Raw genomic sequence first — 15,437 nt, 5'->3', positions numbered from 1 at the left:
CTCCCACTAAAAAGTTAGACCATTCTCTACCCAAAGATTCCTAAACACATTTTCTTTCAAATTCTAATTTTGGCATCGGAGATTCTTGGGCCAAACCCTCCCCCCCAATTTATCGTGGGCACGTGAGATTTTTGACCTTAATCTTAGGTATTATTATTTTACAAGTGCATTTTCGTCAAATAAAAAGACGATGAAAATTTTCATTCACAATTATTATGTGTAATGTGCGTAACACAAATAGAGACCCTTATATAAATTAAGTACACAAGTATAATGACATACACGCATCGTAAGCCCAATGCATCTCAACATATTGTTTAATACACAAATATGTATTATTAAATCACTCATGTATTAAATCCTATTACTCACATTTTATCTTTAGAGTTTTTTTATTAGCATCCCACATAATGTTTAATACACAAATATGTATTATTAAATCACTCATGCAACTCAACATGAAATGACTATTTAGCACCAAAAAATTTAAAAAAAATTAAATACACAAATTATTTACTAATATGAACCCTAACTCTGGTTGTCTAAACCCGAACCCTAAAATCATAAAACCCCAAATTGACAAAAAAAACCCCAAATTGATAGAAACCTAAACCCAAGAATAAAAAAATGTTACGAATTCGTAACCAGACGTACTTCATTATGAATTTTGTAAGAACTACAACATTTTTTTTGTTATCAAAATCTATAACTACTCCAAAACAAATTTTCGATTTCTCAAAAAAAAAAAAAAGAATAAATCCATTATTGTTGTAAATGATGGGTATGTTTGCCCACATGTGTATAGTAATGTGTATAGTAAAGTATCACATGTGTACTATATACTCATAAGCTAAATAGTAATGTTTTGTAATTTTCCATTGAAGTAGCTCTATAAATAGAGCAATTCAATTGTGCAAAGATTAGTGAATGAGAAGAAGAAAGAAAAGAGAAATATATCTAATAGCAATAATATACATTACTTCCTCTGGAACAGCTTGTGTCGGTATATTACTCTGCAACTGCTTCGTTCCTTCACCGAGTAAAGGTTATCTCTCTATAAATTTTGCCTATTTATAACACGTTATCAGCACGACTCTCTAATCTTTTTCTCATTTCCTTTCACCGAAAGAAAAAAAAAAATGTTTCCTCTAAGGTTTTTTCTGTTCTTCTTCTTCCTCTCCCTCAATTGCTGGGTATACCCTCGCGAAGAACTGTTTGCACCATGTTTACTTCTAGTTCTCCAACTAACTGTCACTTATATCTTTGATTTCTTGTTTGGTGTAGATATTGACTACTAACCCACTGATTATTTATGCAATCCAAGATTGTGCGGTTCTATCGCCTATCTTGGACTGCAGATCTAATTTTACTGCAAATTTTAAGTGGAGCGGTATAATCGCCCGCTCTATCCTGCATATTTAAATTTTCCCGTTATTTAATTTTATCGCAATTTTAGGTGGTGTGAAATAATCACCCATCCTGCTTTACATATTTAATTTTATTGCAATTTTAAGTGGTGCGGTATAATCGTCCACCCTGCTTTGCATATTTAAATTTTATCGCAATTTTAGGTGGTGCGGTATAATCGTCCACCTTGCTCTACATATTTAAATTTTCCTGCTGTTTAAAGTAGTGCGGGATAATCACCCATCCTATACTTATTTCGATGAGAATGGTGCGGTACAATTGCCCTTCTCATTAATTGTGTAAATCTCGAGCCTGAAGTTTCGAGTACTTATCATTTTGGCCTGAAGATCAAAAAAAAATTTGTAAGAACCAGAAGTTCTAACAATATATTTCTCCAGTACACATATTACTGCAAGTTCTTACACACCTCATTTTTCTTTCAGAAAAGAAAATGGCAAACTTGGCAAAGCTTGATTTTGCTGCCCTGGACATTACTGGAAAGAATTACCTTACATGGGTACTGGATACCAAGATCCATCTGGAAGCAGCAAATCTTGGAGATACCATCAAGGAAGAAAGCAGTTCATCCTCTCAAGATCGAGCAAAGGCCATGATTTTTATTCGTCGCCATCTTGATGAGGCACTAAAGAGCGAGTACTTAACGGTTGAAGATCCGTTAGCCCTTTGGAATGCCTTGAGAAGCAGATACAATCACCAGACAACGGTGATTCTTCCAAAAGCTCGCTATGACTGGACTCATCTAAGGATCCAGGATTTCAAATCAGTGGCTGAGTACAATTCGGCGTTGTTCAGAATTACCTCTCAGATGAAACTCTGTGGGGATACTATCACTGAGGAGATGTTATTGGAAAAGACTTTCAGCACATTCCACGCCTCTAACATGGTACTGCAACAACAGTATAGAGCGCGAGGCTTCACTGAATACAACCAGCTGATATCTGTGCTCTTGGTGGCTGAACAGAACAATGAGCTTCTCATGAAAAACCATAATTCCCGACCTACTGGATCAGCACCGTTCCCAGAAGTGAATGTTGCGTCCCTTGAAAGAAATACCATATCCTCCCGTGGCAATAATTACAAACGAGGACGTGGTCACAAGCAAGGTCGGTGGAAAGGAAAAAGCAAGAACCATGGTGTCCAGTTTCACAACCAGGTTCCAAGGTATAATCCAGGCCCGAGCTTTAAAAATACCAATCGCCAGAAAGGAAAAGCTCATGTGAACACTCCTAGAAATCATGAAGGAGGTTGCCATAGGTGTGGTGGCAACGGACATTGGGCGCGTACTTGTCGCACCCCAAAGCATCTGGTGGAACTATATCAAGCCTCCTTCAAGGAGAAGGGTGTCGAGATCAATTTCCTTGACCAGGCTAAACCAATGGAAACCCCTGATCCAGTGACCAATTTATCAGGACAGTTAAACACAACCCACCTGGATGCTACAGACTTTATTAATGAAAGAGGGAATGAAGTTTATGGGTCCGATTGAATTATTTATGTTTAATGTACTCATGTTATTTGTACCTGTGGTTTAATGCTCGCATTTTCAATTCAATAAAAGTAGTATTCCAGTATGAATAAATTGCTTTTTCTTTACTCAGAGATCATGGATAAAAATTATGGTTATTCTCAAAACAAGATCAATGGCGGAGACTTTTGTCTTGCAGATAGCGCAACCACGCATTCAATACTTCGAGACCGAAAGTATTTCTCGAATTTGGTACTTGCAAAAGTAAAGGTAACAACAATATCAGGACCATCAGATGTAATTGAAGGCTCAGGAAAAGCCCAGATTATGTTACCAAATGGAACAATATTGTCTATAAAGAATGCATTATATGCTACTCGGTCCATTCGAAATTTGTTGAGTTTTAAAGACATACGTTTAAATGGATACCACCTTGAAACGAAAAGTGTAGAAAATGTGGAATATTTATGCATTACCTCCAACGATACCCAGAAGCGTATATTGGAGAAGTTGCATGGTTTATCGAGTGGATTGTATTGTACATACATAAAGACAGTTGAGGCATATACTGTCATGAACCAGAAGTTCATTGATTCAAAGGTTTACATGCTTTGGCATGACCGTCTAGGTCATCCAGGATCCACCATGATGCGTAGAATCATTACCAACTCTAATGGACATCCATTACTGAGCAGACACATTAATGTCCCGAATGATAATCCTTGCAAGGCTTGTTCCCAAGGGAAGTTGGTAATTAGACCATCACAACTAAAGGTTGATGATGAATCCCCATCATTTTTGCAAAGAATTCAAGGGGATATTTGTGGACCTATTCAACCACCTTGTGGACCATTTCGATATTTTATGGTTTTGGTTGATGCATCTACCCGATGGTCACATGTTTGCCTATTGTCTACTCGAAATGTAGCTTTTGCGAGCACAGTTCCCAGATCATCCCATTAAGTCCATTCGACTTGATAACGCTGGTGAATTTACGTCTCAAACCTTTGATGATTACTGTATGGCACTGGGCATTAATGTTGAACACCCTGTTCCTCATGTCCATACTCAAAATGGTTTAGCAGAGGCATTTATCAAGCGGCTTCAATTAATAGCCCGCACTCTGCTCATGAAAACGAAATTGCCAGTTTCTACATGGGGACATGCCATATTACATGCTGCATCATTGGTTAGATTGAGACCCATAGCCAACCACCAATACTCATCAATACAACTCGTGTTTGGACATCAGCCAAATATTTCACATTTACGAGTTTTTGGTTGTGCTGCTTATGTGCCTATTGCACCACCACAACGAACTAAAATGGGACCTCAGCGCAGATTGGGAATTTATGTGGGTTTTGATTCACCATCTATCATTAGATATTTGGAACCTTTGACTGGTGATGTGTTTACAGCTCGTTTTGCTGATTGTCATTTTGATGAGACAATTTTCCCGTCGTTAGGGGGAGAAAAGACCGTTCCAGAAGAACGACAAGAGCTAACATGGGTTGTTCCCACCTTATCTCATTTTGATCCAAGAAGCACTCAATGTGAAAACGAAGTGAAAAGAATCGTTCATCTTCAAGGTATTGCTAATCAAATGCCAGATGCATTTAATGATGCTTCGAAAGTGACACAGTCATATATACCGGCTGCAAACGCACCTGCAAGAATTGATGTCCCTGTTGGACAAAATAAAGTGGCAGCGAATGATTCATCCAGTGCACGCCTGAAGCGTGGTAGACCCCCAGGTTCAAAAGATTCAGCTCCTCGAAAGAGAAAGATGAGGGCCCAATTGAACCCAAATGATATCATTCAAGAAAAGGAATTGAATGATAAATCCACAATTCGTGACTCTGTACTTCCAGAAAAAGAAAATGTCCTTGATGAGACACATGTCCCTGAAGAGACAGAAGTACATGAAAGCAAAGAAATATCCATAAATTATGCATGTACTAATGAATTGTGGGATCGAAATGAAATAATCATCGATGACATGTTTGCATTTGCAATAGCCACTGAAATCATATTAAGTGATGATATTGAGCCCCGCTCTGTTAATGAATGCAAACAGAGACAAGATTGGCCTAAGTGGAAAGATGCAATCCAGGCAGAATTAAAATCCTTGGAAAGACGAAGTGTTTTTGGACCAGTAGTCCAAACCCCGCCTGGTGTGAACCCCGTAGGTTATAAATGGGTATTCACAAGGAAACGCAACGAGAAAAACGAGATTGCAAGATATAAAGCACGACTCGTTGCACAAGGTTTTTCACAAAGACCTGGAGTTGATTATGAAGAGACATACTCTCCTGTAATGGATGCAATTACGTTTCGTTACTTAATAAGTTTGGTGATTTCAGAAAAACTTGACATGCGACTTATGGATGTCATCACCGCGTATCTATATGGAGAATTAGATACTGACATATATATGAAAGTCCCAGAAGGACTTAAGTTGCCTGAAGCAACTAACAAACCACGGGGTATGTTCTCAATCAAATTAAGGCGATCACTATATGGGCTGAAACAATCTGGGCGAATGTGGTATAATCGTCTCAGTGAGTATTTGATTAAAGAAGGATATGCCAACAATGTCATCTGCCCTTGTGTGTTCATTAAGAAATCAAATACTGGATTTGCTATAGTGGCAGTGTATGTCGATGATATGAACCTAGTTGGAACCCCCGAAGAGCTCAACAAAACTGCTGAATATCTGAAAAACGAATTTGAAATGAAAGACCTTGGGAAAACCAAATATTGTCTAGGCCTGCAGATCGAGCATTGTGTTAGTGGAATTTTGGTCCATCAATCAGCTTACATTGAAAAAATACTGAAGCGATTTGGCATGGACAAGGCTTATCCACTTAGCACCCCAATGGTCGTTCGTTCTTTGGACATTAAGAAAGATCCATTTCGTCCAAAAGAAGATGATGAACTGGTCCTTGGTCCAGAAGTACCATATTTGAGCGCAATAGGTGCTTTATTGTATTTAGCACAATGTACTAGACCAGATATAGCTTTTTCAGTTAACTTGTTAGCCAGGTACAGCTCTGCTCCAACAATTCGTCATTGGAAGGGAGTCAAAGATGTTCTACGATACCTTCGTGGGACAACAGATATGGGTCTCTTCTACTCAGACAAGCCCACAAATGAACAAATCCTTGTTGGATACGCAGATGCTGGTTTTCTCTCCGATCCGCATAAAGCCTGCTCACAAAATGGATATGTGTTCACTAATGGAGATACTGCAATTTCATGGCGATCAACAAAGCAAACGCTAGTTGCAACATCTTCCAATCATTCGGAAATAATTGCTTTACATGAAGCAAGTCGTGAATGTTCTTGGTTAAGATCAATGATCCATCACATCCGGAATTCATGTGGTCTACCTTCAAAGACAGACACTCCAACTGTCATCCATGAAGATAATGCAGCCTGTGTCGCCCAAATGAAGGAAGGATTTATCAAAGGTGATAAGACTAAACACATATCTCCAAGATTTTTCAGCGCACATGAGCTTCAGAAGGCTAAAGTTCTTGAAGTCAGACAAATCCGTTCCAATGAAAATTTAGCAGACTTGTTCACCAAATCTCTACCAAAGTGCACATTTCAGAAGTTGGTACAGGGAATCGGATTACGTCGGCTTACAGATTTGAAAAATGCGGAATCAGGGGGAGATACAATTCAGGGGGAGCATCCATGATACATGCATGTTGTACTCTTTTTCCTTCGCTTAGGATTTTTCCCACTGGGTTTTTCCTATCAAGGTTTTAACGAGGCAACCTAAGCATGCTCAACACCATCCGGGTAAAGTTGTACTCTTTTTCCTTCGCTATGGTTTTTTCCCACAGGGTTTTTCCAAGCAAGGTTTTAATGAGGCAACTGATGTTGATATGTGGGCATCCAAGGGGGAGTGTTGTAAATGATGGGTATGTTTGCCCACATGTGTATAGTAATGTGTATAGTAAAGTATCACATGTGTACTATATACTCATAAGCTAAATAGTAATGTTTTGTAATTTTCCATTGAAGTAGCTCTATAAATAGAGCAATTCAATTGTGCAAAGATTAGTGAATGAGAAGAAGAAAGAAAAGAGAAATATATCTAATAGCAATAATATACATTACTTCCTCTGGAACAGCTTGTGTCGGTATATTACTCTGCAACTGCTTCGTTCCTTCACCGAGTAAAGGTTATCTCTCTATAAATTTTGCCTATTTATAACAATTATAATATAAACAAATTTTTCTCTAAGTGGTAAGCATAGTAGTTGGCACTACTTTCTTTTAAGTTTTGTACAGTAAAGAATTGATCCCATTATAATTTAAAAAAAAAAGAATTCACCCATGTCCTATCATTATTTTTTGGGTCAAAATTCTGTCAGAGAGGGATACAAATTTTGGATTTGTGCTCTACCAGTAAAATATACCAACAATCGAATGTCATGTAGTCGATCTCATAATTAGCATCTACATGTTTAGCGAGAGTCTTGAAATTTGGAGGTGTGGTGAGAATGAACAATGAGAGAATGTTGAATGTATGTGAAGAATGTGGGGTGTACGTAGAAAGTTTGCGATGTGAGGATAGTATAGGAAAGTATGTTGGGTGTACTAAGATAAATTTTGATTGAAAAAATAGATGTTGGGTGTATTTAGTATGAGGGATGTATTTAACAATGCGTGATGTGTTAATAAAACAACCCTTATCTTTATTCACACTAAACCTCAGATGAAGGACAAACTTTAACAACTTAGGTTTATTAATTTCTGTTTCTTTCGGATTAAGGAAAATGCTATAACCCATTTGTAAACGGCTTTATCGTTAATTGAGTTACATAATACCATTTTTATTGAATATTTGTTACAATTATGATTTTTAGATGAATATAAAAAGAATAAATAATTCTAATTATAATGTTCAGACAGTAAAGATTTATTAATTACAAGTGCGGAAACAAGCAAGTTCCCCTATAAAGAAACAGAGACATTATTCCAAGGCATTTACAAAAATTCTTTCACGAATATTAAGAAGCTTATGATGCTGCAGGACATTACCTAATTGGGCTTGAAGTCTGGCTGTCCAAAGCAAGGTATTAAATATCGGTAATATCGAAAATATCGATAGTCGAAAACACGGAAATATCGACGGAAATATCGGTAAAATATCGATATCGATAAAAATTACATGGAAACCACAGAAATTGTAAGAAAAACTTGGAAATTTTTATTGAAACTTTGCAGGATGTTTATTTAGTCAATTATCTATTAGTTTATCACAAAAAATTGGAAGGAAATGCATTGCATGATGGATTTAACATTATCAAGTTGATTATATAGCGAGCTGGCAAACATTGTGAGTGTAGAAAATATGTAGTAATTAATGAAAGAAGTTTAAACACACCATAATCATTTATATATAATGAATTAGTACAATATTTTACACTTTATACATTGCATGGTAAAATACATAAGTGACTTAGTACCACATACAGTTCCTATGAGGTTCAAAATTTTAACTATCTTTATCATCTCTATGTGTAGAGTAAGTGTATTTTAGCATATTTTCACAAAAACATAAGTGATATGGTGGTCAAGGTGTTGAAGGAGTAAAATGGGAGGGGTTTGAATCCCTTTTTAAATATAGAAATTTATCCTAAAATTTAAAAAAATCTATTTTTTATTATTTTCTGTCCCTTACCTTCTCGAACCCACAAATACACCCTTTTTCCATCTCCCTCCTACAGTCCTACCATTAACTCCTCCTCCAGAACCTTTTAGAAACAACAAAATCGAAATCCTCACCCTCTCCCCTCTCGTCTCTCCCTCTCTCTGAGCTGCTGCTTCCGGTACTGCCTGCTGCAGCAAGACCAGCAGCAGACGAGATCGATCGAGTTGGCTTTCGTCTACAATCCAACTTTTCTGTTTGGTTGGTGGGAGATCTCGTCTGCTTTCATGTCCAATCCAACTTTTCTGTTTGGTTGGTGGGAAAATCCCTACTCTCTGTTCATCCCCAAACCTTTAAATCCACGCTTTCAAGGTAATACACGCCGGCTCCTTGATTTAATTCCATTTTTTTTATTGAATTTTCCATTTCCAATACCTAGAAATCTAATTACACAAAAAATAATAGGAAGTAAAATTTCATATCTCTAGAAATTTTTGTTTTCTAATCCTCCGCGGTTTCTCGGCAACCAAACGGAGTGTTAAATCATTTTAATTAAATAAAATAACGTTTTTTATTTATTTGTTTGTTGAACGGATTTTTGGTATATCAGTTGCTATTAGAGCTCAGATCCGAGAAGCCAAAGGCCAAAAAACCATGTCCTCATTGCCGGCCGAGCAGAACGGCGACTCGGCGCCTACTGGAAGCAGTGGAGGCGGAGGAGATTCGCAAAGTTCGCTTCCGACGCCGTTTTTGACCAAAACGTATCAGCTCCATCCGTCGATATCGCGATATTATCCAAAATATCGCGATATTATCGATAATATCGATAATATCGCGATATTTTGACGAAAACCAATCGGATATGTGTAGAAATATCGGACTCCCAAAAAAACGATAATATCGGCGAAATATCGCCGATATTATCGATTTTTTATACCATGGTCCAAAGCAATGCATGCATGAAACATTGCAACATGTTCATCATGGTTCATGGATCAGGATCCTCTCCTGAGCAGATGGAGAGGATCCTCCTGACCAGGCCCATCAGGCCGTTCATTTTTTAATATCCAACGGCTACAAACAGGGGGACCCTCTAAAAGTTATAATAATTATAATCGTTGGATAAAAAATGAACGGTCCGATGACCTTAGTCAGGAGGATCCTCTCCATCTGCTCAGGAGAGGATCCTCTCCATCTGCTCAGGAGAGGATCCTGATCCATGGTTCATGACCTAATTAAGACAAGTAATATATATATATAGCGGACTTCGATAATCCTATCGGTTGACCGGCGAAAGTATATATGCCAAATAATATGTTATGCGTAAAAAATCATTATCTTGTCACATAATTATGGGAAATATAAGCTATATTATTATATTCATCTTCACACTTGTCCTAAAGTAGATAAAAATAATGTTTGCTGATCAAAAGATACCAATCTCTGGTATTCAATCAAAGAACGAGCCATCTAATCTTGTCAACAGATAAAACAAGTTTAGAGTACATGTTCTTGGTCAAGCCCTTCCCTATCCAGAAGGCTTCAAGTATTGGTTTGAAGAATAAATTGCACAAGCATAAAACTGATGCTCAGTAAATTATTAGGGTTGACTCAAGTTTTTGCCTAACAAATTATGCGTTTGTCGGTATTATTTGATCATATTTTCTTATTGCCTCATGGATCAAGTGTGTGAATACTGCCCATAACAATTGTCTGGGATCAAATTTTTATATATGATGGAATGTCATCAAAGTCATGCATGAGATGGGAATGATGTTTGTTTGGAAGTGCTTTTAAAATAACTAAAAACTCTTTTAGATAAAATGTTTATAGATTCCAAAAAAAAACTTGAAGTGCTTCTTAGAAAAAGCACACAATTGGTGCTTCTTATGGGAAGCACTTCAAGTACTTTTCAAGATTCACTTGCATTTTTACTAAGAATTGGTTTAAAAAACATTTTTACTAAAAACATTTTTCTGCAATTTCATCCCTTAACAATTTCCAAGCATATAAAGTTTATGCTGCATTCGATTGAAAGAAGTTGAAGGAAATTATATCAAGTGCTGAGGTTGACAGCGAAGAAGTGTTGCCATGTGCGCCAAATCAGGCAGTGCTGGTAGCCTAAGGCATCCCACTAGCATCATATCCGAAAGGCGGGAAATGATCATCTCTGAATCCCTTTCCACCAAATCCACCTAGTTCGGAATCCATGCCATTGAAATTTGATCCAACGGCTACAAACAGTTGGCCCCTTTAAAAGTTATAATAACTGTAACCTTTGGATCAAATTTCAATGGCCCGGATCCCAAACTAAGTGGATTTGGTGGAAAGGGTTCCAGAGAGGATCCCTTTCTCAAAAGGCGGGGCATTACTGAAATTTGAACTTCACTTTGCCGTGAGCTTGCATAACAGCAGTTCCAATGTTGCTAGGTCCTCTGAGCTATAGGCAACTCAATTCCTTTAAACAAACAATAACCGCCTATAATGAACAATAACTGGCCGAGTGTATCTCCACTCTTAAACTGAGTACGTCAGGCAATTCATATTAAAATATTTATATTTATTATTTTATAAAAAAAATAAAAAAATAATTTTATTTTTAATTTCGGATAATAAAAAAAAAAAAAGTGGTTGAAAGTATTTGAAAATATTGAAAATGATGTAAAATGGAAGAACATGGTTAGGTATTTTTAATAATAGTTTTTTTGTATTTTTAATTTTTGTTTTTTAGTGGATAAGGTACTGAATTTTTACCTATGTGTTTTGGATTCGAAATTGCTCATTTTTTGAAATTAATGTAATAGCTTCGAACCCTTCCTCCTCCCCCTAATAATAGTAAACTCAAAAAATAAAGATAAAAATAGCATGATGGAAGAACATATCAACAACTATGAGGATTCTAAAAATGAAAAAGTAGGTGTTTTGTGTGTTTTTACAATTTTTATTTGGTTTTTAAGTTCATTTTCTTATGAGATACTGAGTTAGATACGCCATATCTTACAAGATTGATCGTTTTGACAATGCTACCATTATCTTCCAATAATCATTACGTACAATCACGTTGAATCTTTTCGACGGAATGGATGCTCTTTGTTGCTGGTACGGGCCATCTCCATTGTGCCATAGCCACAATTGCAAAATTGAAGAGAAATCCTTCATATCTTTATTTTGAGCAAAGAGAGAGCTTTCATATTGATATACAAGGAAAAACGAGTGTCAAAAGAATAAAGAAATAATATTTCACTAACAGTATCGTTTATTCTTTTCTTTGTCACGCTACATCACACTTTGGTGTGGCAAATGAGAATGTGGAGTATGTACATTGTACGCAAGAATTCAACGCTGCTTTGGGACATTGCAGATGAGCAATTCACTATATCCAATCCTCTTGCCCGGCTGCCCTGTGGTGCTGACTGGACTGGAGTTTGGTGGGGGAGAGTAGTGCTGCAATGATTCTCTAATGATTGAGATATTCTTGCCTCTTTGGGTCAACAAATCGCACTCTCTATGTTAATATAATAAATGGAAATCATTATTCGCATTTTAAAAATATTATTTTGCATTCCAAACTTTTTATTATTAAAAAGAAAAATACACTTTTGAAGAGTGTAAAATGAGATTTTTTGATTGCAGATGATAGTTCTCTAATAAATATACATTTGTAAACTTAACTATTAAATATAAGATTAGCACTCCAAAATTACATTCTCCACTCCACACAAGTGTATTTTTTTTTTTCTAATTATAGAAAGTTTAGAGTGTCAAATGAGATTTTGGAGTGCTAATACCAATTCCTTTTACCACCTCAACTTTGAGTCATGTAATTGCGATGTTACACATCAACTTATGAATTCGTTCCAATGCCAAACCTCAGTCAATTTGTCTGATAACTATTGAAGTTGGCAAGCGCGAGGCCACTACCTGCCCAACTTGAACTCCACGTAACTTTATAAAGAACGTAGATCTTCCCATTTATTTTTCATTGTATTTGATTTTTAAAAATTTATCGCAATGTCCATACCATGTCTGTAATTTAACAGTTTTGCTGACGAAATTGACGGAATAATGTAAACTAGGACACTGAACAAGAGTGCATGAGGTAAAGTGCGATACAATAGAGTGTAAAAGATAAAATGAGATTTGGTAAACAGTACAAGTGTTAGTACTAAAAACAAATCTTCGTCAAAAGTTGGACTGCGCATGCGCAACGATCCATTTCAGTAGAACAGTCCCCTTATCAAGCGTCAAAGACTGTAAATTACAACAACAGTCAGTTTACGCCAAAAAGTGGACGGCGCAACGATCTGTAGCCACTCAATATGCCGATAAGCACTCACGTCCTTTTCTTCCTTAACAATAAGAGGTCAATTGCTAAAGGGCTGAGCAAGTCAATGGTGGCAATTACATGCCAATTGCCTTTGATCAATACCTTCTAGTTAAGTCTTGTAGCCTGTTACTTTCACAACTCTCCCAACGCGGAAAAATGAGCAGTTAACATATGACTTTGACAATTAATTCAAGGCAATATTATTCAAGGAAAACTATGAGTTCCTTCTTAAGTTGCGTACTATCTTAGTATTCATCTTGAGAACCACATCATCTAAATTAAACGACTCCACATAGTAGGAGGGTCTTTCTCTACACGCATATGCTCTAGACATTGACCATTTCTAAGTCCTTCACCTTATTCTCAAGCTACATAAAGGTCTTGGACTTGCTTCTGCAATTTCTAAAACCCTAATGGCTTTACCAATTTCTTTAGCCTTCCTCCTCTTCTTTGCCATGTTTTCACCGGCTTGCGGAGTTGAGTTTTTGTTCAACGGATTCAATGGAAGTGAGGCAAGCGACCTAATCCGAGAGGGGGCGACTATATTCAAGCCCTCCGGCATGCTCAGGCTCACAAACGCATCACATAATATTATAGGCCATGCATTCTATCCCAAACCTATAAACTTTTTTGATAAAAACTCTTCTTCATACCCTAATGCTTCTTCCTTCAGCACACATTTTGTTTTTGCAATTGTCTCCCCTAGTTCCGGCCACGGAGGCTTTGGCCTAGCCTTCACACTCTCTCCCTCTCCAAAATTCCCTGGGGCCGAACCCGGGCATTTCTTTGGGATTTTCAACTCCACAACTGACAGTAACACCTCAAACCACATCCTTTCTGTGGAATTCGACACGGTGAATGGGTTTAAAGAGAACTCCAACACTGCAGGAAATCATGTTGGTATAAACAACAACAGTGTGTACTCTGTAGCTTCTGAACCAGCTGCTTACTCTGTCAAAGGAGCACACAAAGAAGAAGTAAACTTGGAGAGCGGTGAACTCATCCAAGCTTGGATAGACTACGATGGCAAAACTCAAATGCTGAATGTCACAATATCTCCCATACATGTGGAGAAACCTGAGAGACCGCTATTGTCGCACACTATCAATTTATCTACTACTCTTCAAGAGACTATGTACGCCGGCTTCTCTGCATCCACCGGAGAACAAGCGAGCTCTCATTACATATTAGCGTGGAGTTTCGCGGTGGATGGAATACCGAGACCAATCAATGTTTCGCAACTTCCTAAACCGCCAAAAGAGAAAGGTTCATCCTCTTACAGACCCGAAATCAAGGCTCTTATAATTGCCTTATCGGTTGTGGTTTGCGTGCTGTTGGGAGTTTTGTTGTTCTTCACCTTGTACAAAGGAATGCATGAGTTTGAGAGTCTTGAGGATTGGGAGCTGGATTGTCCTCACAGGTTCAAGTACAAGGATCTTTATGCAGCAACAAAGGGTTTCAAGGCCTCCGGTGTGATTGGAGCCGGCGGTTTTGGTGAAGTTTACAAGGGTGTCTTACCTTCTAGTGGATGTGAAATCGCGGTTAAGAAGATCACCCGAAATTCGATCCAAGGAATGAGGGAATTCGCTTCGGAAATTGAGAGCTTGGGAAAGTTGAGGCACAAGAACTTGGTCCATCTCCAGGGCTGGTGCAAGAAGAAGAGCGATCTCCTCATAGTCTACGATTACATCCCATATGGAAGCCTAGACTCGCTCATTTTTGGGTCCAAAAACAACTTTGTGCTGAGCTGGGCACAAAGGTTCAACATCCTCAAAGGCATTGCAACAGGGCTCTTGTACCTGCATGAGGAATGGGAGCAAGTGGTGATTCATCGCGATGTGAAGTCGAGCAATGTGTTAATAGATGCAGAAATGAACCCGAGGCTAAGCGACTTCGGCCTTGCCAGGCTGTATGATCATGGAGAAATATCACACACTACTGGCGTGGTTGGCACAATTGGGTATATTGCACCAGAATTGGCTCGCACAGGGAAGGCCTCCACATGCTCCGATGTGTTTGCATATGGAGTTCTACTCCTTGAAGTGGCTTGTGGGCAGAGACCTATCGGCTCAGGCGAGTTCATATTGGCGGATTGGGTGATGGAGAATCATGAAATGGATCACATACTCGATACAGTTGATCCGAACTTGGACTCGAATTTCGATGTTAAAGAGATGAAGTTGGTGCTGGAACTAGGTTTGCTTTGCACTCACTACAAACCAGAAGCTAGGCCTACCATGAGACAAGTGGTTCGATATCTCAATGAGGAGGATCAGCCTCCTGAAGTCGAAAACTGGAACCTCATTGATTCGCGTCAGAACAGTGAATTGAACGCAAGATTTATGCAGGTTTTTTCGGTTGATACGATGGCATCGTATCCTTCATCGTCCTTGGGCGGGATCTCTTGCAGTTCCATGAACACCGGCAGATGGTAGCACCAATGTACTTTCCATTATAATTTCTTTCTTGCTCCCATTCTTATCAAATCAACATTGTAACATTTGTTTCATACTGCAAGTCTTTTATTCTTAATCTATATCAAAGATTAT

At 37.9% G+C, this 15,437-nt stretch overlaps 3 protein-coding genes across 3 annotated transcripts; all 3 read left to right on the top strand.

The window, feature by feature from the left end:
- Window positions 1–750: 750 nt before the first annotated feature.
- On the top strand, window positions 751–3,021 carry LOC126618358 (uncharacterized). Its single transcript, XM_050286394.1, has 2 exons — window positions 751–1,045; window positions 1,851–3,021. The coding sequence occupies exons 1-2, from the start codon at window positions 928–930 to the stop codon at window positions 2,912–2,914; spliced, it is 1,182 nt and encodes a 393-aa protein (XP_050142351.1). The 5' UTR covers window positions 751–927; the 3' UTR covers window positions 2,915–3,021.
- A 5,599-nt stretch (window positions 3,022–8,620) lies between these two features.
- LOC126618357 (uncharacterized) lies at window positions 8,621–9,499 on the top strand. Its single transcript, XM_050286393.1, has 2 exons — window positions 8,621–8,933; window positions 9,172–9,499. Exons 1-2 carry the CDS (start codon window positions 8,849–8,851, stop codon window positions 9,405–9,407), a joined length of 321 nt encoding a protein of 106 aa, XP_050142350.1. The 5' UTR covers window positions 8,621–8,848; the 3' UTR covers window positions 9,408–9,499.
- Window positions 9,500–13,163: 3,664 nt separating this feature from the next.
- On the top strand, window positions 13,164–15,420 carry LOC126618356 (lectin-domain containing receptor kinase VI.4-like). Its single transcript, XM_050286392.1, has one exon. It carries the CDS (start codon window positions 13,302–13,304, stop codon window positions 15,321–15,323), a length of 2,022 nt encoding a protein of 673 aa, XP_050142349.1. The 5' UTR covers window positions 13,164–13,301; the 3' UTR covers window positions 15,324–15,420.
- Window positions 15,421–15,437: the final 17 nt, after the last annotated feature.

This window comes from Malus sylvestris, chromosome 4, assembly GCF_916048215.2.
Source record: "Malus sylvestris chromosome 4, drMalSylv7.2, whole genome shotgun sequence".
Classification (NCBI taxonomy): Eukaryota; Viridiplantae; Streptophyta; class Magnoliopsida; order Rosales; family Rosaceae; genus Malus; species Malus sylvestris.
Note: the sequence above shows the minus strand (reverse complement) of the source record. Positions and strands in the feature narration are given on the sequence as shown.

Coding starts and splice junctions, on each gene's coding strand:
- LOC126618356 (XM_050286392.1), top strand. CDS start 13,302: ATGGCTTTACCAATTTCTTTAGCCTTCCTCCTCTTCTTTGCCATGTTT.
- LOC126618358 (XM_050286394.1), top strand. CDS start 928: ATGAGAAGAAGAAAGAAAAGAGAAATATATCTAATAGCAATAATATAC. Junction 1,046..1,850: donor CGTTCCTTCACCGAGTAAAG/GTTATCTCTCTA, acceptor TTTTTCTTTCAG/AAAAGAAAATGGCAAACTTG.
- LOC126618357 (XM_050286393.1), top strand. CDS start 8,849: ATGTCCAATCCAACTTTTCTGTTTGGTTGGTGGGAAAATCCCTACTCT. Junction 8,934..9,171: donor TTTAAATCCACGCTTTCAAG/GTAATACACGCC, acceptor TTGGTATATCAG/TTGCTATTAGAGCTCAGATC.